Raw genomic sequence first — 22344 nt, forward strand, 5'->3', positions numbered from 1 at the left:
ATATATGCCACTATAGAAACTACAAATATTGGTGATAGCACAGGCACGGATGTAAGGGTATGGGCCTAGGGGACCAAATGGTCACGCAGCCCCTAGCCCAGTGCCTCTGTTTGAAATCACAGCTATTAACATTTTTCAGGAAAACAGTAGGGATGTCTTTTTCACATTTTTTTTGCTCCTGACCCTGATCTGAGTCTGCCTATACTGAGTATGTATCTTGCATGTTCTGATATTAAATTGTACCTGCTTGGCAGCAGAGAAGCTCTGCAGTGAGAAAATATTGACTGCATCATAGGTTTCCTTTGATGGTTTCTTATAATATTCTATGCAGTGTCTCGTAATATGCGGACTTGCTGTGGAAGGAAGGTAGTGGGAAGGGTTCAGACTCTAGCCTCTAACACCATCTCCAGCATTAATAAAATAGTGTGATTTTCAACGAGCAGCCTACAGTCCAGGGGCACCTTTGTCTCTAAATCCTTCCATTGCTATAATGGATGCAAAGGTGTAACCTACCATTAAGCATCACGAGATATGATGCAGGGATTTTACAATGATACTTGCTGCGATAATTAAAAAGAAAAAAAACCTTGATAGGAGTATCTCAGAAACACTCTAATTTCTTTTCTGAATTTGCAACAATGTGCTGTTGTCTTTATGTTAGATGTCACACAATGGGGGTTTAGAGTTCAAAAATGTTATTGAGACTGCACAATTTCTAGACTTGATGTCATTGGAGGTCCTGGATAAAACAATTTAAATGTATCCTATATCTTAAATCATCAGAAACATAGTTGGCTTTCGTTGGGGAAGCGTTATAATTGACATTTTTCCATCACCATCCTTTCTGACATAAAAGGGGCTGTACCTCTGTTGGCCAGCTCTGTAAGCAACCTACGTCACCATAAATAGCTAGCTAGCCAGTTGTTTTGGGAGAAGAAGAAAAGGGCTACAAGCGGAAGAAACACCGTGTTTGGTTTCGGGTCGTATTCGGTTTATGGTCCTGGTTTTTTAAAACACATTTTGAATAATGTCGACCCCGGCAAGGAGACGGCTTATGAGAGATTTTAAAAGGTACCGCGATTTCTGGCAGTCATTTCTTGTGTTTGAGTGGAGCTAGCAGCGTTAGCCGATGGAGCTGTCGGTAGCTAGCTTAGCTTAGCGTTAACTGCTGGTGTGTAAAGAATAATGTATAAAAAGCTAGGCTGGGATTACTGTGACATAAACTTGTTAATTTACATGGTTTGTCCCGATATCTGCCGTCTATGGGACTGACAAAGGCACTATACGATACTTAGAGTGTTATTTGACGATATCTGAAGAAGGCAGTTTGGCTTTATGCGGTGTTTCATACCCAGGGGATAACATTAGTCTTTGTTTTTTATTTTTTTATTTTACCTGTGCATACAGTTTGTATGTTTGTTTTTTGTGTGTGTGTGTGGGGGGGGGGGGGGGGTATGTGCAGTTTCAGCTGAGGTTACCTGAGGTGGCTGAAATCTAACTGGACAAAAGACTTGTGGACAGTTCAGCGAACCCTTTGTCTTGGCTGAACTGGCCACGATCAGATGGTAAATGTGACAGGGTTTATTTTAAATCAGTCAGCGCAGTCTGCAAAGCGGCGGGTTTTAATTTTGCTGGTTTAAAGGTGGCAACATGATTCTACCAGCCAGCTGACATATTGGTCTCAATCCCCCTTGGCAACAACGTGGCTTGCAGGTGTTGCACAACTCGGAGTGTGTGGTCCTGGGGCGCTCGGTCTTAATGCTCAGGATGGCTAGATATGTGCCTGCCGAGGTGGCAAAATAAAGTATAAGTGTAGGTAAACAGTCCATACATTCATTCTCATGTAAACGATAATGTCAGACTCATGCTGTGAAGACAAGAGAAACATGTTTGGGCCTCTGGGGAGAATCGCACCTGGCAAGGGGCTGCTTGTAATACCTGCGATCCTCAATCTGTTGCCCTGCTCCATATGGCACCCCACAGTAGGTGTGTGTGTGTGTGTGTGTGTGTGTGTGTGTGTGTGTGTTTGTGTGTTATTCACACACACCTGTCAGTGGAAAAAAAGATGCTAAGCTATTCCACTAAGAACAGCCGTTGAAGCAGGGGGGATAAGGTGTCACTGTAACTCTACTCTGCTGTGCCAGTCCCCAGGTGGTAAAGAGTAACACACTGAGGCAAGGAAAACACAATAGCACATTCTTGGATCAGCCTGCTGTGTCCACACCGGGGCTGGCTGATTGAGCTCAGCCCTGCGTGATATTGCCTAACCTGCCTTGGTTGATCTGTAAGTCAAATTATTTGCACAATATGTGTCTTGAAACTGAGCTATGTCACTGATTGAACAGCAACACATTAGTGTGATGTTTTGGCTCAGTACTTTGGACTTGAAATGACACTCTGCTGTTGAACTGTTGTATGAACTGTTCTAAAACTGTGGTCCTTTTTTGGTAAATAATATGTTCAGCAGTAAAGCATGACTTTCGTTTCTTCTCCAAATATATTTTTAGAAGTGATTTGACGTTGTGAAACCAGCAACCATCACCTCACAGTTTCGTACCTTCACTTTTTATGTATTCAGCCTTGTTAAGTGAGGATTCAGCTTTAAAATAGTTTACAGTAGTTTGTGCCCTTGTCTGCCTTGGGTTGTTTAATCTCACTAAACTAGACCATTTTTGGCAGACCTTAGTCAGACAAGTTGTGTATGTGCATCAGTTACTGAATTGACTGCAAGATATATTTTCTTTTGTTTGTTTGTTTTGTTTTATATAAGACTTACAGGGTTAAACAAAAATATCAAAATAGTATTTTTTTGACGATTCATACAAAACCGTCACACGTCTCCCCCTAACCCTCAGGACTGCTCCCCACTGCTACTCCTAACCTGCTGTCTGCAGACTGGTCAGTAACCCCTTGTTTCCAAGTAAAATGAAGTATCTCTCAGTCTTTCTAGGAGGGAAGTTGAATGGTGCATCAATCTACCAGCAGAGAGCTCAGGCAGATTACGGTAAATGAGGTTAATTGCAGTGGGTCGGTCTGCAGCTCGGGACTTAGACATGGATCTACACTTGCACACAGACACACAAATCAGCCTACCTTGTTTTATAGCTGTAAGCTCTTATTAAACCAGCTTTTATACTAGGCGTCGTATTGCAGGCCTAAATAGTCTGTGGTGATTCCGGACTTGGCCTACATGTGTTGGTGATCTGAACCAAGACCTTTAATGACACAATAATGTGGCCTGAGTTACAGGTTAGAGTAAATAGAAGTCTCCTGCACACTGCCCACACTTAATTTGTAGTGTGGGTTCAATCCACTAGAAACCTGCTTTATAGCCCGCACTTATCAATGGTTTAACAAACCAGTGAGTGTTGTCGGAAACTTAATTTAAAATGTTGACCTGCAACATTTGTGTGTTTTGATTTGTTGACATCTTTGTTGCTAGGCAGTTGTTGCTGTGGCGTTTTTGCTCTGCACTTTACACAGATCACTTGTCAGTTAAACAGACCTGGGCGGTTTTCTTCGAAGCTGAAGCTAATGATGAATTACATTAATCTTTAATCCATCTCTTATTATTTTGGGATATGTGATGAATCACTTTGGCTGTAAAATGTCAGAAAATAAATATAAATACCAATGCCATGTTTCTATATTGTCTATTTTTAGAAAATGGAAAACCTAACAAGTATTTAACTTTTAAGTAGACAGAAAATTCTTACCAACAATTTTGGTAATCAGCTGGTTCCAGGTGCTGAATTTATGAGGTTTTGCCCTTTTTTTTTCCCTTTTTTTTTTTTTTTAAATGCTTTTTTCTAAAATTTGGGTTTTCTGGACTGTTGGTCATTCAAAACAGGTCATTTGGAGACTTAGACCTTAGACACATCATGATTATTAGTTGCAGCCCTTTCTAATCCTCACATTAGTAAAACCAACACGTCTACATTGTTAACATGATAAATTATGTCACCAATTACGTAAGTAAGCAATTATCAAAACAGTTGTAGACTAGTTTTCTGTCGCTTGGATTTCTTTGGATTTCATGTTGTTGGAGTTGGACTTTCTGTAGTTGACATATTGTTGTTTCTGTAGTTGACATTTCTTTTTGGCTGAACTAGTCACAGTCCAGAGCTACATCCCTGAATGTGAGTGTCGAGTTTGTGATGAAGTTACACCACTGGTCAGTCGAGTGTCCTGTTGCTCATTGGCTGTTGCTCTGTCAAAATGATTTGATGCAAACATTTCACACACATCATCACTGGGTGCATACAGCAGATCCACTACAGTCCTCATTTTGAGACCCCTTTAGTGACTTTTTATTTTCTTCAAAAAACCCCTAGTGACAAATCTAGCGACTTTTTTGAACAAACCTTCTTGTTGCAGAAGAAAGTTGTCAACACTGCCCCATGAATGAGTGGCACACTTCTCTCTGTGTCTGCTCTCTTCAGTGAATGGCAGAGCAGCAGTTTGTTACCCGGACAGAGACTGCGCTGTCTGACAGACAAACATAAGATTCTATTCTGTCCCTTCTAACGGTCTCTCTGGTAAATATAGCTGAAATCACAACCATTGCCTTTAACTTATGTGGATGGTGATTTTGTCAGACCAGTGTTGCTGCTGCTGCTTCAAATATAAAAACACATCATCACCGGTTTGTTTTTCCTGGGGAAAGGGGAGACACTGTACTGTCTGTCCCAAAGGTCGACTCACTGGCTAAAGCGTAGCACCACCAGCAGTACAGGACTTTGATGGTACAGCGGTGCTTCAGAGGAGTGTTAATGGTGTAGCGTATGTTAACTGACATGTAAAAAGCAGGATGGACACTGTGCACCTGATCCTGCAAGCCTGACTGTCTACTGAAGTCATGTTGATACAGCAGTTTGTGTTTTGACTGATAATTATCTTGCAGTCAAGGTGCTAATTAAAACCCTCACGCTCTCTCCCATCCTGGTCTTTCTTTTTCCCCTCCCTCCTTTTTGTCTCTTCCTCTCCCATTTGTTTTTTTCTTCATCTATTTCTTTCCTTTTTGTATTTCTTCTTTTCTGTCTTCCTGCTTTCTCCTTTCTTGCTGTCTGTCTTTTCATGTCTCCCTCTGTGTTTCTCCTACCATGTCTCTTTCTCTCCGTCTTTACCCAGACTTCAAGAAGATCCTCCCACCGGCGTGAGCGGAGCACCATCAGAGAACAACATCATGCTTTGGAACGCTGTTATTTTTGGGTGAGTCATGCTCTAAATCCAACTCCGCCCTGCTGTCTCTACTGTGCCGCTGTGATTGTGATGCACAGGTTCCCCCTCAAACCCACCCTGTTGCATTTTCAGTCGCCACGTTCTCCCACATTTCAAAAATACTTCTGATTACAGCCCCGATTGTGGCACAGAGCAGTCTGGAAAATCAGCATGTAGAGACACAGTGGGTGTTTGATGGAAGAGCGGGCTGAGAGACACTGTTGAGGGTAGAGTTGATGAGAAAAGGAAGGAAGGAAGGAAGGAAGATTAGATAATACCAAACCAAAAGAGTTAGTTTTCACAGACATGTCCAATTTAAAGTGCATTTGAAAGGGGAATGAATCATGAAAAAGCAAGAAGGGACATGCTTTTATTAAACTGAGAAGTACCAGTGGTATGAAATTCAAAGGGGATGCAAGAAGTAATAAAACATCAAGAACACAAGTAAATTGGATTGCTGAAAATAATTTCAAAACTCAGCAGAAAGCAACAAGGTATAACAAAAACAAACCAGGGAATAACACACAGGTTTGGAATTAAAAATAGACTTGTCAATAGTTCCTCACCTAAATTAAATTCAAAGTGGAAGCTGTTAGAAATGTAAAAGGTGAAGTCAGCTGTTTTAATTGGCCCCTTCACACAGACTGTGAATGTGAGGGGCTGAGTAAATAAAGACTCAGGTTTCATGTGTAGAGCATGCTCATGCAAGTATAAATGGTAATGGTTATGTTTTCTACAAGCCAAAGCCTTATTGGTAGCAGTGGGGATTTTTGGAAATTATTTTATTTCTCTCTCTTTTATTTCTCTGTCTGCAGGCCTGTGGGAACACCATTTGAAGATGGTAAGTTATTCAAGATCTGGATTTGATTTAACTGTCTCCTGCTCCGTTCTTATTGTAGAGTTGTATTATTCAACCCATGTGTTACAGCTATCTGGGCAGTGTGTTATAAAAACAATCTAAGTCTGAGGGTGATGGTGGATTACACACCCAAGCAATCAATATGACTGAGCGCAAAATCACACACTCAAAAACATCCTGCACCTATAAATAGAATTTTTCAGAAAAGTACTATAGAGATCAAATTATTACGCCTCAAGGCCGGAGGCAGCCAGGGCCAGAGGCATTATTATTTCAGCCCATCCCATTCTCGTGAACATGGTATCTCAGTAACGCTGTGAGGGAATTTCTTCAAATTTGGCACAAACGTTCACTTGGCCTCAAGGATGAACTGATTAGATTTGGTGGTCAAAGGTCCCGGTGACCTCACAAAACACGGTTTTGGCCTTGTGAATATCTCAGTTACACCTTGAGGGAATTTCTACAAATTTACTTGGACTCAAGAATGAACAAATCAGATTTTGTTGGTTAAAGGTCAAAGGTCAAGGTCACAGTGAGGGTTTATAACCTTATTCTGATTGATTTTGTTTTCCGGTTGATTTGTAGCCTTTCTCTGATCAGTTGTTTGGTAGGCTCGTTCTGATTGGTTGGTTTGTAGTCTTATTCTGGTTGGTTTGCCGGTAGCCTTATTTTAATTTATTGTTTTCCAGCCATGTTCTGATTGGTTTATTTGTATAAACTAACCAGTCAGAACGCAACTACAAATAGGCACATTTTTATGGATTATAATATGGCAAATACGCAAAGTTCATATAAAATAATATAAAAATTCCATGGACGTTTCAGACAGGAATCAGTCATGTGTTAAATTTCAAAGGGTTGTGTTGGTGGGATGTGCCACATGAAATGCAATGAAATGTATTTATGATTTTTAATCAGAGCCTACTCAGAATTACTACCTGGAACAACAGAAATTTCTATAACAATAACATTCTTACAGCATATAATCACAAAAGCTGATAAATTATATTAATAAACAATCTAATGCTCTCAAATTAAACCTGCAGGTCTGCTCTTTACCTTTTTCTAATCATTGAATTCATTTTGAAACGCTCATTCGACTGAATAAGCACAACAAAGTTTTTCACGAAAAATGTGTCACAAGGTTTTACATAACTATGGCACCAGTATGTTCAAGAAATTTGACGCAAAATTGAAATAGGAGTGATGTTTAGCTAAGCAATGTAGAACACAAATTGACAGGGATAGCTGTTGGGTTATTTCATTTTCTGTTGTATGATATTACATGTACTTACAGTTGAAGATTTTCTTACTGTGTATGGGTCAACTCCTGTTATTAGCACTGATCTGTATCAATCTGCCAATTATTAATTAATTAATTATTAATTAATGTTCACTGATTTCTTTGAAGAAATTACTGACATCAGCACTGCTTATTGAGTAGCTTAACACTCATTAGATGTGTTCAGGTGGTCACAAAGTTTTGCAGTTTTTCAGTAAAACACATGCAATACAAGAGACACACACATCTATGTACATACTCCCACTTTTTCTGCCCGTAATTATGACTGAGGTCAGACATGAGAAGTGCTGACTCAGAGTTTAGTTTTCTCTTGTTAGCCACCTCCCTCCTTTATTTTCCTTTTTAGCCTGCAGTTGACATCTGTACCTCAGTGAGGGATCGGTTTCTCTTTCTAGTCGAGCTGGTGGTATTTTTAGTAACATAATTGTTTCTCTCACTTTGTTTGACCTCCTCGATCCATCACACCTGCATTCTCCTCACAAATTACTCGTGTGGACCCCTCAACACACTCTCTCCCTCTGTGTTTCCATTCTCTCTGCCTCTCACCTTCTTCCTCCCCCCTTTATGTCTCTGCAGGAACCTTTAAGCTTCTGATAGAGTTTTCAGAGGAGTACCCAAACAAGCCTCCCACGGTTCGGTTTGTCTCCAGAATGTTTCACCCAAATGGTAAGTGGCACAGCTGCTCAAACACACTCATACTTGCGCACATTCACTGACTTAAACCATGCCTTTGTAAATAGAACAAAATGTCTGGACTTGCTTTATTTATAACCAACTCTACAGTTTACAGTTATTTGTGTATGACGTACATGATGCTTGAACTTTGGATGCAGCACAGTTTGTGCCTCCTTTATCTCAAGCCATGAAGTTACTCCTTTCCTCCTCATTCATGCAGTTTCCTCCCATTCATCTCCCTTCCAGTCCATAATGAAAAAATTTAGTAGGTCACATCGGGCTAGCTGTGTACACCAAATGAACCAAATTTTGTGTGCATGTCTGTGGAGGGGGTTGGGTGGGGGATGTAAAATGACTGATTTGCAACCAAAAATATATGTTTATTGTATTTGCTGATTCCACCAGATCACAAGCACCTTTTATTCACTGGGACTTGCAGTGTTTCTTTTCCACAGAGCTGTAATCCTCCGAACACAGCACATTTGTCTATCATTTGGAGTATACTTCTAGCTGGAGAAATGACAACAGTCTGTGGGATTCGTCTTCACCATCTGTTTGATGACGTGTTATACATTCGGTCTTTACCAAATGTTAAGATATTTATCTGAGGCACAGACATAACCTGTGATGTCTCTGTGGTCTGAAGCTTGAATGTGCTGTATTTTCCAGTTTACGCAGACGGCAGTATATGTTTAGACATCCTCCAGAATCGCTGGAGCCCCACGTATGATGTGTCGTCCATACTCACCTCCATCCAGGTCGGTTGGTTTGACTGCCTTTACACAAAGCACAATAACATGGTTCATCTGGCATCTGTAACTGATGTTTTACCTGTACTGTATTTGCCTCAGTTGCATTTGCACACATGGGATATTGTCTGTTATTTGATGCATCTCAAGTCCTTATGTGAACACATTATGAAATATATTTTCCAGTAATTCAATCACTGATCAAACCTAACATACTGCACAAATCCTTCCTTCAGATTTGTAGCGCAAAATGTGATGAGTTACTAAACAAGTAGGAGGTAGATGAGAGTCACAGACCACATTTGGATGTGTACATTTCAGATGGGATCTTTTTTTCTGCACTAAAGACATCTTGACTTACTTCAGTTGATGCTAAATTATTAAATCAAATGTGTTTTCTTTTTTTAGTTGATTATTCCCTTTCATGTGTAAATTCATGTGCAATCCAATCTATGTTTTCTGTTCCAAAGGGAGGGAAAAAGATCAAGGATGAGAGATCAGACTAAATGTGAAGTAGTATATGCATAGATCTGTATCTCCTCATAAATTAGGTATATGTAGATTATATTTTTTGTATGCATTACATTATATACAAGTACATTTTCAATATGCCACCCTATGCAGAGAATCTATCCTGGTATTTTAAAGCTGAGGACAAGTGAATTATTGATCACACGTCTTATTTTCCACAGTCGTTGCTGGATGAGCCAAACCCCAACAGCCCGGCCAACAGTCAGGCCGCACAGCTCTATCAGGAAAACAAGAGGGAGTACGAGAAGAGGGTGACGGCCATCGTGGAGCAGAGCTGGGTTGACGTCTGAGCTCTCGCTCTCCTTCCTTCCCTTCCATCATCCTCTCTTCATTATCCCAGTACTTCAGTCTCTCATTTTTTACCTCATCAAGAAGAAAAAACAGCAACTATATCAGAAGAACTCAAGTGCCACCCAAAAAAAAAAAAATATCCAGAGAACAACTGAACCAGAATGGACATTAACTTGCTTGCCAATACATTTGAGGAAAACGAGGGATGGAAATCAATCTTGTATTTGTTTCTTGTCCTTAATTTTACTTTTTTTATTGCATGATGTGAAATAAGTTATTGCTAACAGAATTTGTAATATATCTTTGTTGTTTGGTTGGATTTGGTTGGACTGTTAGTGTTTGAGTTTTACAGATTGTTTTTTTTTTTTATTTTATTTTATTTTTTTGTAATGTCCGCTGGTGTGCACAACCTGAATGTTTGGAAAAGGCAGGTTGATGACCAAATCAGCATATTTTAAAAGTCATGAAAAGAACCCAAAAATGCCTTTTCAGAGTTGGTAATATCAAAGAACAATGCCCAACCTGTTCCAGCATATCTCTGTTATTTTAAGACACTGTAGGTTTGGGCTCACAGACGTCACAGGCAGCAACAGCGCCAAGTCTCCCTTGCACTCATGAATCATGACTCTGTGGCTCGCCAGCTTCCAGCTTCTCCAGCGTCTCCAAGGTAGAAGATAATAGATGTTCCAAAGGGAGTGTTATACAAAAGTAAATATTAGCATTAGGATGGGGCAGGGGAAACGCGGACTTCAGATCCCACAGTGGAGATCAGGGTTAGTTGAAAAAGCTGTGGGAATCCCAGCTGAAATAAGTAAATACTGTGTTCATTTCGATCAACATTTAATTTTTCCATCATTCAGCTAACTGAGCCAGACTGCCAGTCTTGTATGTAGGGCATAGGATCCCATGAGCTGAGGAATTCAACAGTTCTTGTGTGTATTATAGTTCATTCATGGCTAATGGAATGACCAAGATGGCAAGCAGAAATCACCAAAGGTTAAAGACAATTAGAATCGGTGTGAAGTTGATAAAAATATTGTGTGTGTTGTGTGTGTACTTCTACATCATGTTCTCCTTTTCTTCTTCTTGTCTATAATACACCTGTTTTAATAATAATCATTTTTATTTTAGTCATCAGAGTTAATAATTTAAGAAAACAGAGGATTAAATGCAGGACTGCATTTAGAAACTAGAGTTGAGCTGCTCTCCGCTCCCTCTTCCTGACAGCTCATCTTACGCTTGTGCCCACATGGTTTTCTTATTTCACCCGCCACGCAAAGTAAATGACTTCTGAACGCTTTGTTGCCGGTGACGTTTGTCCGCCCGAGTGATGTTAGTGCTTTTAGATCCTTCTCTTAAAATGACACAGCTGACATATAAATTAACAAGCAAGCAGAGGATAAAAGCAGTGCTGTCATTGCATATATTTATTTATTTTTTGCTTTAAATGAGAGCAGTCGGAGGATTGACAGAGCAAATTGCTGCAGAGAAGACCACACTCGCTTGCAGTTCGAACCCCGCTTCAACAGTTTTCATGCCTGCATTTGTCTCATGTTTTATTTGTGTGTGATACCCAATTAAAAGACCACTCAAGTATAAAGTCATGACTTAACCCTGCCCAACTCCAGCTAAATAATCAATGGGAGACAGTCATCATAAAACAGAGTTCCTCTTTTCTGAGACAGTAAAGGTCATATTGTGGTTCGTGACTTATTTCATCTAATGAGCAGAAGGGATATGTTATAAAAATTTTGTGAATTAAACAAGAAAATGAAATGTATACTTATAACAATATGCTGTATAAACATAATAAAACACATTTTTCAGACTTTGAAACAAGTTTTGCTCTTGATTGTTCTGTTTTTTTCTTTTAAAAAAAAGTATTTCCCCTTCCATTAATGAATACATGCATCCTTCATTAGTTCATCGGCAGCATTCACTCCAGTAATGCACACAATAGTGCTATGCTGTGAGAAACAATAAGCCGAAGCAATGAGGAAATGGCAACAGGCAACACTGACTGATGGGTTGTTAAGATCCATGTGTGATTTAATGTTAAAACTGACCCTACGACTGTCTTCCTGCTTTCAGGAGGTCACCATCACATCACTGGTTCACACTACACGTTCCTTCAGGCTCACATCCAGAAATCACTATGACCTATGATGCATTTTATTCCTTTGCTTTGTTCATGAAAGTATGAGTTGTCATCAGAATTGGTCATACTGTCCTCAGCCCAAAAACAAACAGCCAGTAACTGTAAAATGGTGATTTATTTTGTTCAGTTAGGTGGACACTGTGTGCTGATATACAGCTGCCAGGCTGTGCAGCTTCCCTCAGTTTTATTTGTAAAAATGTTACCTCTTTTGAAGCCAGTACTCCACAGCCTTTTCATTTGATTTGCTATTATCTTGAAATGACAGGAGAAAAGTTATGCTCTAAATTGTTTATGATCTCACAGAATATCTGAAATCTCAGGAGAAAAAGACAAAATACGATCCCATGAGAAGAAAACACAAGTCCTTTATTCTCCAGAGAGAGACATGAGGATGAGATCCAGTGTCATCTTGCATCTGAACTGATATAAAAAAAGCACTAAAAACAATGAATACACTTTTAAAATTTTTTTTTTTTTTTTTTTTTTTTAAATCGCACAGAGATTGATGAGCAGTGAAGCCACCATACTGCCAAAACATCTCACTGTCTCTACACAATTAAACTCTAAAAACCCGGTCTGTGTGTCTTATGACAAAAGATTTTAGATGTCCACACTCTTATCACATCCGTCATAAACAATGTAGGATGGTTTAAAAAAAAAAAACACAGAAATGTGGTTCCACAGCCTGTGTGTATATAACAGTCCCATCAGTTTTGATCCAACCAGCAACCAGGGGAGAAGGTCACCGACCCTGTGACAGAAGAGAGAAATACATGAGGATTTTTTTTTTAAATCATCTACACATCTGCGAGAGCGAGCGTGTGAATGTGTACGTGTGCGTGTGTCCACAGGCGCACCTGCTGCTTCTTAATAATCTCATCTCTTGTCTTGAAGACCGGTGCGTCCTCCACCACGATGCCTTCGGCCATCTCCTTCACTTTCTCCAGGAGCTCTGTGCTGTACCTGCCACCAGTGCATAATGACCCACAGTTATTCAGCATCCTGAACTCACCTCCGTGGTTCAACTTATTTCCCAGAGGATGTAGCGTTGTGCACAATGACAGTGAGATGAAAAAGATGTTTGGTCTTTGGCCTGTTGACTGGAGAAAACACTTAAAACAATACAAAACAAATAGGATGAAATATTCTCTCTTAATGCACTGGTATGATGGCCACAGAGTCTTGAATTTAAAATATGGGCCAATCATCATCATCATCATCATCATCACTCTTTCTGAAGAAAAACCCAGATCTTATTATCTGCATGTGATCATGGGGACTCAGGGGGCGGTAGTGAGCCCGTCGTGTGTTGAAAGCATGAGACGAAGAAGACTCCGCACCTTTAAACATTTTTGAACCAATGCAAGTTTTGTGGCTCATCGGACATAAAATCAAACAAGATGTTTGACCTGTGGAGGAGGAAGGGCTTCGATCGTGAGGACAAACCGACGGGTTGTGTAAACATATCTAATGTGACGCCGGCCTGATCCTGGACTGAGGAGCTTCAGCAGCTCCGCAGTGGCTTTAAATCCTTCAGCTCTGGACAAGAACCAACACAAAAGGCCTGTCCGATAAAAAAAAAAAAAAAAAAAAAAAAAAAAAGTGCATTTGTACTATTTAAAAAAAAAAAAAGTGACAGGTATGAAAGCATGTTATGTTCACGCACCGACAGCCGAGGAAGACGTTGTTGGCCCAGACCATGGACAGAGAGAGCAGCTGGTCCAGCTGCTGCAGGTCGTAGTCGCTCATGTTCCGCAGGAGGAACTCTCTCCTGGCCTCCCAGTGTTTGTCGCTCTCCCAGTAACCTCGAAACTTCTCCACCTGGTCGGCCCGAGCTCGGTTCTGTTGAATAAAATCCTCCACGTCCAGGGCCGACATCTTGCTCTGCTCCCGTCCGAGTCAACAAAGGCACCTTCCTGTTTTCGAAGCGGGTTTTTGAAAGTGGGTTTTCATTTTTCTTTTTCTTTTTTTTTTAACAGCGCCACACGGTGGTGGAGGCGAGAGCTGCGACTGAGGGGGAAGAGCCTCTGCACGGAGCCCGCAGGGCTCAGGGGCCTGAGGCCTGGGCCTGACGGTGCAGTACAGATAAAACACCAGCATTCAACAGCTTGTTCAAGTAAAATTACAAGCATAGTCAGCAAAATGTCTTTAAATAGCCCCAAAGTAACAAAGATAAAATACTCATTATGCAGAAAAAAGGCTGCTTTGATGCTGTTGTGTTTTATATATATGTAAATATCATATTATAAGATGATTATTATTATTATTACGTATGCATGTGTAAGTTACCATTTACTGCTATAGTGGGTTGAGGCAGAGCAAAATGTAATGATATTGTGCAGTGTTGGACACTTTCATCTGCAAACCCCCCCCCCCCACTCAAAAAAACATCTCTGAATATAGCTACACTGTAAAAACCTCATTTCACTACTAGTCTGTCAGAATGCTGTTTTCAACTGTATCAGTTTCTTTGAAAAACTCTCTAAAAGTCATCTCTTCAGCAGGTCTGTAGCTTGAAAACAAAACAGAACTGATGTACAAGTAAGTTAATCTTACATGGAAAAAATTGGAGTGCGGCAAGACAGAATGAAAACTCACAGGATGCTCTGGGTGTGATACGTTTTGAGAATACAAGAGCAACGGTTCGACAATAAAACTGCACAATCATTAACTGCAAATTGTTTAAGGCGTCTCTTTTTTTTTTTTGCCTTGCATTGTGTGCTCCACTGATACCTCCCTATACTGAAAACTTATATAAACACACACACACACACACACTCTGATAGGGAGATATGCATAAGCAAAAGTGTTTTTCTACCTTCTTCTTACTTGGGGAACATCTCTCTCTCTCTCTCTCTCTCTCTCTCTCTCTCTCTCTCTATCTATCTATCTATCTATCTATCTATCTATCTATCTATCTATCTATCTATCTATCTATCTCTCCTTTTCTCTCTCTCTCTCTGTTGGCACTTGGCCAGCCTTCCAGGAATATGATCACAGAGAAACACTGGACTTTTAACCTCCAGTCTAGGCTCTCGGGCAGTCACTCAGGCTCACAGAGATGTACAAATACACACACACACACACACACACACACACACGCACGAACAAGGACACAGTCTTCTTTAGTGTGCACATACCCCATGCACATATCACCACACAGATATGTGCACAAACACCTGCAATATTCTTTTTTCTTTCTAGCCCTCACTCATTCACACACACACACACACACACACACACACACACACACACAGCAGAGTGGAGGATTTGGGGCTTGTTTTGACATGAAGTCATTGATATGCAAAGGGATTCCAGAGGAAGGCATGCCAAGGGAGAGGGACAGACAGACAAGCTCACTGCTCTGTCACTGGTTTTGTTTTCACAGTACAGTAAAACCAGATTTAACTGTAAATAACTGTCAAAATGTCTCTAGACTGTCATTATAACAGCCACAGGAGATATAGAATAATGAGCTTGGCTTTAAAGATTTCCTGTGAACTCAAAATGAATTAACTTTTATATTAAAAAAAAGAAAATTTGATTTGTTTCATGAATGGGAGCAGATAATCACAGTCTGTAAGAGATTTGTTTATATTTTGAAATGGCAGATTGAAATCAAAATGACTACAAAGAATACTGACAAGATCATTATGGAAAAAAAAATTGTTATCCATTATTATAATTTTGACAGTAATTTAAAAATGTTACATGATGTATATATATATGACAGGTGTGCAAATGTTCAAATTGAATGAAAAAACATTTGCAAACTGTGCATCTTTTTTATTTGTCAGTTTTTCGAAAAAACCCGAAATGAGTTTCCCAGCAGCTGTAAAGGAGCAGTGGAGACGCAGCCAGAGAAAGACAGAGCAGGTTGAAACAACAGTCAGACATGCAAGGATGAAATAATGTCTGTGCAGATCCAGACAGGAGTCTGTTAATGTGCGAGGTTGAGATGATGAAAGCTGATAAATGACGGTCTTACCTTTAGAAATATACTGCGTTCATTCTTCTAATATGAAGCAAACAAACACCACATACAGGCTCCAGGCTCCAGGCAGGCTCACTGGTGAGCTGCAGATGTAAATTTATATTACTGCGTAAACATAAAACCTTCTGAAAAACACAAGCATACCTGCACAGTTAACTTTGATATACTAAGCTGGAGGCCAAGAAATCAAACAGCAGGCCAGGGTTTTTTTGTTTTTTTTTTGTGCATTTATGACCTTGCTGTAGGTCTGAGCATTAATTTTCACTTGCTTTTACAAGTTGCATGTTGCTCAAACACAAAAACAATTTCGGCCTAGCCAGGTTTGTCTAGGTTTACAACAAATTCAGATTTCAATATCCGAGCCAAAAAAAAAAAAAAAAAAAAATCTGGTGTGGGGGGGTGGGGGGGCTGTTTTTAAACATCTGACAGATGTTTCAGTTTCATCTTGTTCTCCACAGAGCTCTGAACATTGTAATTCTATTTCCACACGGTCTCAGTTTACTATAAGTGGTTACAAAACTTCTTCCCAACAGGCTCCTGATGCTCACTATAGAGAAGTGAGACACGAACAAACTCATGATCCCGTCTGCATCTTCCCCCTGCCTGCTACATTTATATGCATGTACACATTAACATACAACCACTGTGCACCCAACAGCACAATCTTTCTCTTAGGGATAAACATAGTATAGGTTCACTTGCACATATATGTAGATACCTGAACACACACATTCACTTCTTAACTTGTCACCCCTGACCTTAACCCTAAACCAGTTTCTGTAAAAAGTGTGGCCTTTAAAATGTTCTTGCCCCAGACCTTTTTTTTTCTCTGTTTTCTTTCCTGATGAGTCAGTCTTAGAAAGACAAGAAAACGCACGAGTAAGCACTCAGAAAAACACACTTTCACCACCTCTCAAATTCCCCCAGAAAAAACACCAGCGGAGTATGTTATATTTTGGTGGGCTTTCAAGTCATACAAGTCGCCGCTTTATTGAGTGAACTAACCCATTAAGTTTATGGCCTCACTTTCACTCTCTCACTCAGCCTGAAATATACACTGATGCTGAAATAATACACTGCGTTCCAGCCAGCCCTGGCAGGCAGCCGTTCTTGATGAGTCACCTAATGTATGCTTACTCAGGAGAAAACTATAATTGGGAAACACACAGACAACAGGTAGCCCTTTCAAGCAGAGTCCTGAGGGACTGTCAATGAGAAAGGATTTAAGGCGCCACCCTGTTAAGCGTCTCTGGATATCAAGGTTGCTGTGAGGAGGTTCTTATTTGCTGTTTTTTCTTTTTTTCATTAGGGAGGTGTTTTGAATGGTGTTCCCAAGAAAAACAACAGCGTCCAAAATGTCCAAATGCGACATAAGTTTACATTCACATGACAAAGCGCTCTAGCAGCTGTAGGGATTATGACTTTTGTCCATCAGGAGCAACGAGGACATATGTTGTTATAGAGCCACAAAGTCCACACAGGGAGGAGGTCAGGGTGGTTGGATTGGTCAACAAAATGTCAGACTTTGACATATGAGACTGGTCACTTCCCATTTCCTACTGACAGTCAATGCTGGTTTCTTTTAACCATGAACATTATCCCTCCCTGACATTAAGCAAGTTGTTTCAAGCCTTAACCCTGACAAACCACAACCACAGCAGTGTCAGATCATCTTGTCAATAGAGCTTATTCTGAAGAATAGTTACAAACACTGTATTTTACCTTTTAATTTGACTTGCTGGCTTAAATGTCAATGGGATCAAGTAGCAGCTCCTTTCAAGAGTTAAGGAATACGCCTTTCAATGTCTCCAAAGAAGGCCAGCTGGTCTAATTCACCAATTGTACTATTAACAAAGGAAATACATCATATCGTACTTCCAGTTGTTCTTCCTGTTTGCACCCACACGCATAGCAAATGAATCCAAATATTTGTCTCATTTTGAAAGGAGCTGATTCCTGTTTCCATTTAATCAGTACAACTTGAGCCAAACTGAGCTACAACTTTTAACTGTTAACATCAAAACTGCTCACAAGAGGAAGAAATCAGACGTCTAATAAATCTGTGTTTTTATTGTCTTTAAATGCCTTTTATATTTTTCCTCCTTTCTGCCTTTCCTCTGTGAATGTTCTATCTTGGTTAAATAAAGTTTTGTTTTTTTTTTAAACTTTCAAACCTGTGTAGCTTGGTTTTACACAACATGTCTACATGTCTACATGTCATTTCATCAGTTTTAAAAGGTTAATCATGGTAAAACCCTAAGCTGTAATGGTGCAGCATTACTCCCCAGATCAATAATATTTATGTAAATCTTAATGATAGATTATGATTATTCTCTTTATGCTCTTTTAGTTGTGAGCATTAGCATGGAGGAGGTAATGCAAGAAAAGTCGCACATTATTAATACAGGGACTGAGCATAAAAACAATAATGATGATAATAATAATTTGATTTCATATGTCACCAAAGCAGGAGGAGCGTCTCTGAAACTTGTTGAAAAAAAATATATTGCAGTTTGGAGCAGGACTAACAGAAATAGGCTACACTTGACATTGCTTTGACTTTATTGCCCTACAATGGAGGGGTGCTCACACATTTTAGGCTTGGGACCCAAGTGATAAATGTAGTCCGTCATCCTGGGACCCAGACTAATTAAAAACTAGTGCTCTTGACATGCAGGGATGCTGGAGCAGTAGGGCCTGCCAGCTATTTCAGGTCCTGAATCCTGACCCATTGTTTAAAAAATTAGGATATATACCCATCTATTGGCCTAATTGCACTTGACATGGATATTGGGGCCATGATACAGTGCATGTATCTCCTCAGTCAGTAGTATCCATACAGGACACCAACTTCATACTAACAGCACCACACAGCTACTTGTAGATGAAAACTGTCATGTCTGTATTCACACACTGATCTTATTTCCTGGAATGTGTGGTTATGAAAATCAAGTGCAACCTATGTCATGGAAAAATTGTGTAATGTTGGCTGATGCTGTGTGCGTGCATGTTGTTAGTGGTGCTTGTGGTGTGTGATCATGAGTGATATTACCAGCAAGTAACACTGACATACTCGTTGTAGACATAAAGTCCCATGAGTAACAAAAGAAGAAGGAGAAGAAAAAAGACAAAAACATTTGAAACTAATTAACTTGGACTTGAGTACTTCAAACCAAACAGACTCTAGATTCCCGAAGTGATGAAAGGAATTAAATGTCAGAAGAATCGTGCATTCTGAATTTGTCCTCTTTGTGCTTTTTGGCACAGCTCTGCAACTACCACTGTCTTTACATCAATTTAGGCGTTGAATTGTAACAACATGTTACTGAGTAAAAGGATTTCGCCTATACAGGACTATACCACTTTAATGGTAATACCTTGGGTATCTCCAAAAAAAAAAAAAAAAAGTAAAACAATCCAGGGATGGACAAAAATTGAAAATGAATTTGCTAAAATATAAGGCAATGCATTATTGTAAGCTGCCAGAGATAAACAAGTTTAGAGCTTTTTCACAGCGGACATTTTGATTGAAAACTTTCCGCTCCAACTCCTGTGTTTGTGCATCTTAAAAGCCTTGAGGGTTAGCTAGGTTTAGCACATCTAACTAATCCAGTGTGGGTGTTATTTCACCACAGTGTGCACAGCTGTAACATAAAGGTGAGTCAAGCAAATTTAGCACTTGGCCACATTTTTGGGCTAAAATGAATTGTCCATTTATATTTTGGTTGCAGTTGTAAAATGTTATCTAAACCCTTGGCTTGCATAAACTTTAAAAGTATGTAGGCCTACTTAAAGTAGCATAAACTGCACCAATCTTTGGAATCTACCAGGAAAAATATGGTGGGACTGTTGCAGCTACAAGCCGACGCAGCTCAGTGGTGGTAGCTTAATGATATGCTCGTTGTTAAAAGATATAAGTTAATATTAGGTAATAAAATCCAACATTTCTTAATCTTTTGTAAAAAAAAACAAACAAAAAAAAAAAACAGCAATTCAAACTTAATTTTGATGCTAACATACTATAATTGATTACAGTTTTCAATTAAACAGTGGTGAAAAGTACATTTACTGTAAGATTATTTCGATAGAGTTTGCATATACTTGCATATTTCCACTTTATGCTACTTGGTATGTCTCCACCATTTTATAAACAAATATGGTACTGTTTACTTCATCGAATGTATTGAGCAGCCATAGCTGGTGCCTTTTCAGATTTTTAATGTGGATTGTTTCTTTCTCTTAATAAACACAATAATCTGAATACTATCTTCCACCACCACTTACCCACCTCAAAAAGGTGATGCAATAGGTTTCAACTTCCTCTCGAATGAGTAAAGCAATTACTTTTTTGTCCTGTTTGACCTCTACAAATACAAACCCCTTTCCCGCCATAAGATTTAATAATAATAATTTAATAGAACTAAATTTCGCTGTATTTTGCTAGTACAGAAAAGACAGTCATACATCAGGAGGACTGGGTGACAGGAGATTACTGATGAGTCTGTTTCATAAACCAGAATCCACAGATTTAGCTGAAAGTTTGGCAGAGATGATACTATCTGAACATATCATGTTATCATGTTGGCCAAATAAGGGTCATATATTTTACAGACAGAAAAATGGAAACCTCTGCTCAGTGTAATGTTATTGATTACCATAACCTTGCAATAAATCCTATCTCTTTAACCTTAACTATCTGTGGCCTGTGATACTGTTGCGTTATACAGTTGATTTACCAGCGACAACTGACTCGTTAGTTACTTATACTAATCTCTTTAAGATGATGTGCCTAATGCTTAAATGATGTGCTACAAGTACCACCTTTAACCACATATCGATAACAGCGGGTAAATGCTCTGCTGCTGTAAACCCCACCCGTCTGGTGCAGCCGGCAGATTAAACAAACTACAAGCACTATTTGACCCAGATGTGGATGGATCTACTTCCTAAATAAACAACGTGTGCATCTCGTCAGCCAGGAAATTGCATTAGCGCACATTAAAACGACCATGGAGAGGGTCACAGGCTGTTTCCTCAGGGGACGCTACCTACCTGCATTGTGTGGAGGGGAGGACAAACTGTGGGATGCTGCTGTTGCATTTGAATGTGTGCCAGAGAAATCCCTCCTCTGTGTCCTTCACCGCCTCATTTCACTTTGTGCAAAACAGCACCCACCCACCCACCCACCCATTGCCCCCTCTCCACTTTCTGGGTGTCACGTGAGACAGCTGATATGAGCATTCGTGCACCTGACATCATTGCCTGTGTGTGAGTGTTTTTGTAAGAGTCTGTGTACATGCCCTTGCAGGTCCGTGTGTGTGATAGAAGTAGAATTGTCCCATTTGTTCATCCGAATGACCCTAATTTTTGTGTGCCTCCTAGCTCTGCAGCTATGTGTATTGACCAGACATTTTAGGCACAAAAAAGATGAGCAAGGGCGAATTACAACGGTTGAGATTATCCTCTGTCACTGCAGAGATACTCAAAGAGACTGGGAGTCAGACAGATTTGTTTGTGAAACTATACTGTGCACGGTAGAGAAAACACAAGAAAATCTAGTCCGGCTTGATAACAGGCAGAGGACAGTGATTTAGAGACAGTGGACGGCAGTAGATTACGCATTGATCAAACACCCTCCTCCCCTTTAAATATAGATTTTAGAGAAAATGTGAAGGAAGGTAATTTATTTGCCAGCCATTTCCCCTGGATTGCTGTGAGCAAATCAGTCACTGAAGGAGAGATATTATATCACTTACAGTAAAGTGCCACCACAGGCCTTCTCTTTGAACCGGCTGCCAATCATCCTGACACCAGTTGATGGTGATGGTGAGAAATAAATATTGCCTTTAAATATAGGATGTAGACACGTTGAGAATGAACTTGAAAGTTACTGTGAAGTGCAAGTTGTGTATGAGTCAGACGGCTTAACATAATTCTTCTTACATAAAGGAGTCCAGTCAAATATCAGCCCTGGGAGGGGGATACTTTAAGTCATTTGATTTACCTTTTAGCATCAGGTCATTGTTTTAGGTGATTTTAAGGTGACATCATATTTACAGTTTGTACCCCTTATAGGTATTTCTCATATATATTTGCTTTTTTTTTTTTTTTTTTTTTAAAGTTATGCTATTAAATCTACTAATTAAAAATTTGGGGCTAAATGTAGTTTAATATAAAGTTGGGAAGATTATACATATTTGTAGAATGATTACTGAAGCATGTATTTATTTCAGAAAATTTGCCTGATAATAATAACTGGCCAGAGATCAAGCACATGAGCTATTTACGTCCCATTTCAACACTTTCTGTCACAAAGTAAACCTGTGTCACCGACACAGAGCTGGCAGGTGGAGGTTCAATCCCCATCCTTTCCTCTCCGAGGCGCAGTAATCTAGCATTTCTCAGAGTAGGAAGTGCAGCTTGCGGTAACAGTGAATTGAAAGTACGCCATAAATATGGCGCCAAAAGAGTTTTCAAGCTGATGATAAGAGCTGATTTTTCTCTGTGTTGTCTTTTTGGTTCTGGTGGTGGTGGTGGTGGTGGTGGTGGTGGTGGGGGGGCGGC

At 39.8% G+C, this 22344-nt stretch overlaps 2 protein-coding genes across 2 annotated transcripts; one reads left to right on the forward strand and one right to left on the reverse strand.

Moving 5' to 3' along the window:
* The first annotated feature begins 897 nt into the window (after nt 1–897).
* ube2b (ubiquitin-conjugating enzyme E2B (RAD6 homolog)) lies at nt 898–11467 on the forward strand. Its single transcript, XM_071460760.1, has 6 exons — nt 898–1071; nt 5131–5211; nt 6036–6061; nt 7959–8048; nt 8727–8815; nt 9499–11467. Exons 1-6 carry the CDS (start codon nt 1028–1030, stop codon nt 9625–9627), a joined length of 459 nt encoding a protein of 152 aa, XP_071316861.1. The 5' UTR covers nt 898–1027; the 3' UTR covers nt 9628–11467.
* Nucleotides 11468–12131: 664 nt separating this feature from the next.
* cdkn2aipnl (CDKN2A interacting protein N-terminal like) lies at nt 12132–13705 on the reverse strand. Its single transcript, XM_071460761.1, has 3 exons — nt 13453–13705; nt 12644–12749; nt 12132–12537 (listed from the first exon to the last, which is right to left on the reverse strand). Exons 1-3 carry the CDS (start codon nt 13662–13664, stop codon nt 12529–12531), a joined length of 327 nt encoding a protein of 108 aa, XP_071316862.1. The 5' UTR covers nt 13665–13705; the 3' UTR covers nt 12132–12528.
* Nucleotides 13706–22344: the final 8639 nt, after the last annotated feature.

This window comes from Trachinotus anak, unplaced genomic scaffold (assembly GCF_046630095.1).
Source record: "Trachinotus anak isolate AG129_WGS33_773 ecotype Australia unplaced genomic scaffold, CSIRO_AGI_Tana_v1 ptg000024l, whole genome shotgun sequence".
Lineage (NCBI taxonomy): Eukaryota > Metazoa > Chordata > Actinopteri > Carangiformes > Carangidae > Trachinotus > Trachinotus anak.

What these genes read in the sequence shown, in the direction of transcription:
- cdkn2aipnl (XM_071460761.1), bottom strand. Translation starts at nt 13,664, where the DNA reads ATGTCGGCCCTGGACGTGGAGGATTTTATTCAACAGAACCGAGCTCGG. An exon ending in AACGTCTTCCTCGGCTGTCG is followed by an intron (nt 12,750 to 13,452) that starts GTGCGTGAACAT and finishes CACTGGTGGCAG; the next exon opens with GTACAGCACAGAGCTCCTGG.
- ube2b (XM_071460760.1), top strand. Translation starts at nt 1,028, where the DNA reads ATGTCGACCCCGGCAAGGAGACGGCTTATGAGAGATTTTAAAAG. An exon ending in CAGAATGTTTCACCCAAATG is followed by an intron (nt 8,049 to 8,726) that starts GTAAGTGGCACA and finishes TGTATTTTCCAG; the next exon opens with TTTACGCAGACGGCAGTATA. An exon ending in CCATACTCACCTCCATCCAG is followed by an intron (nt 8,816 to 9,498) that starts GTCGGTTGGTTT and finishes TATTTTCCACAG; the next exon opens with TCGTTGCTGGATGAGCCAAA.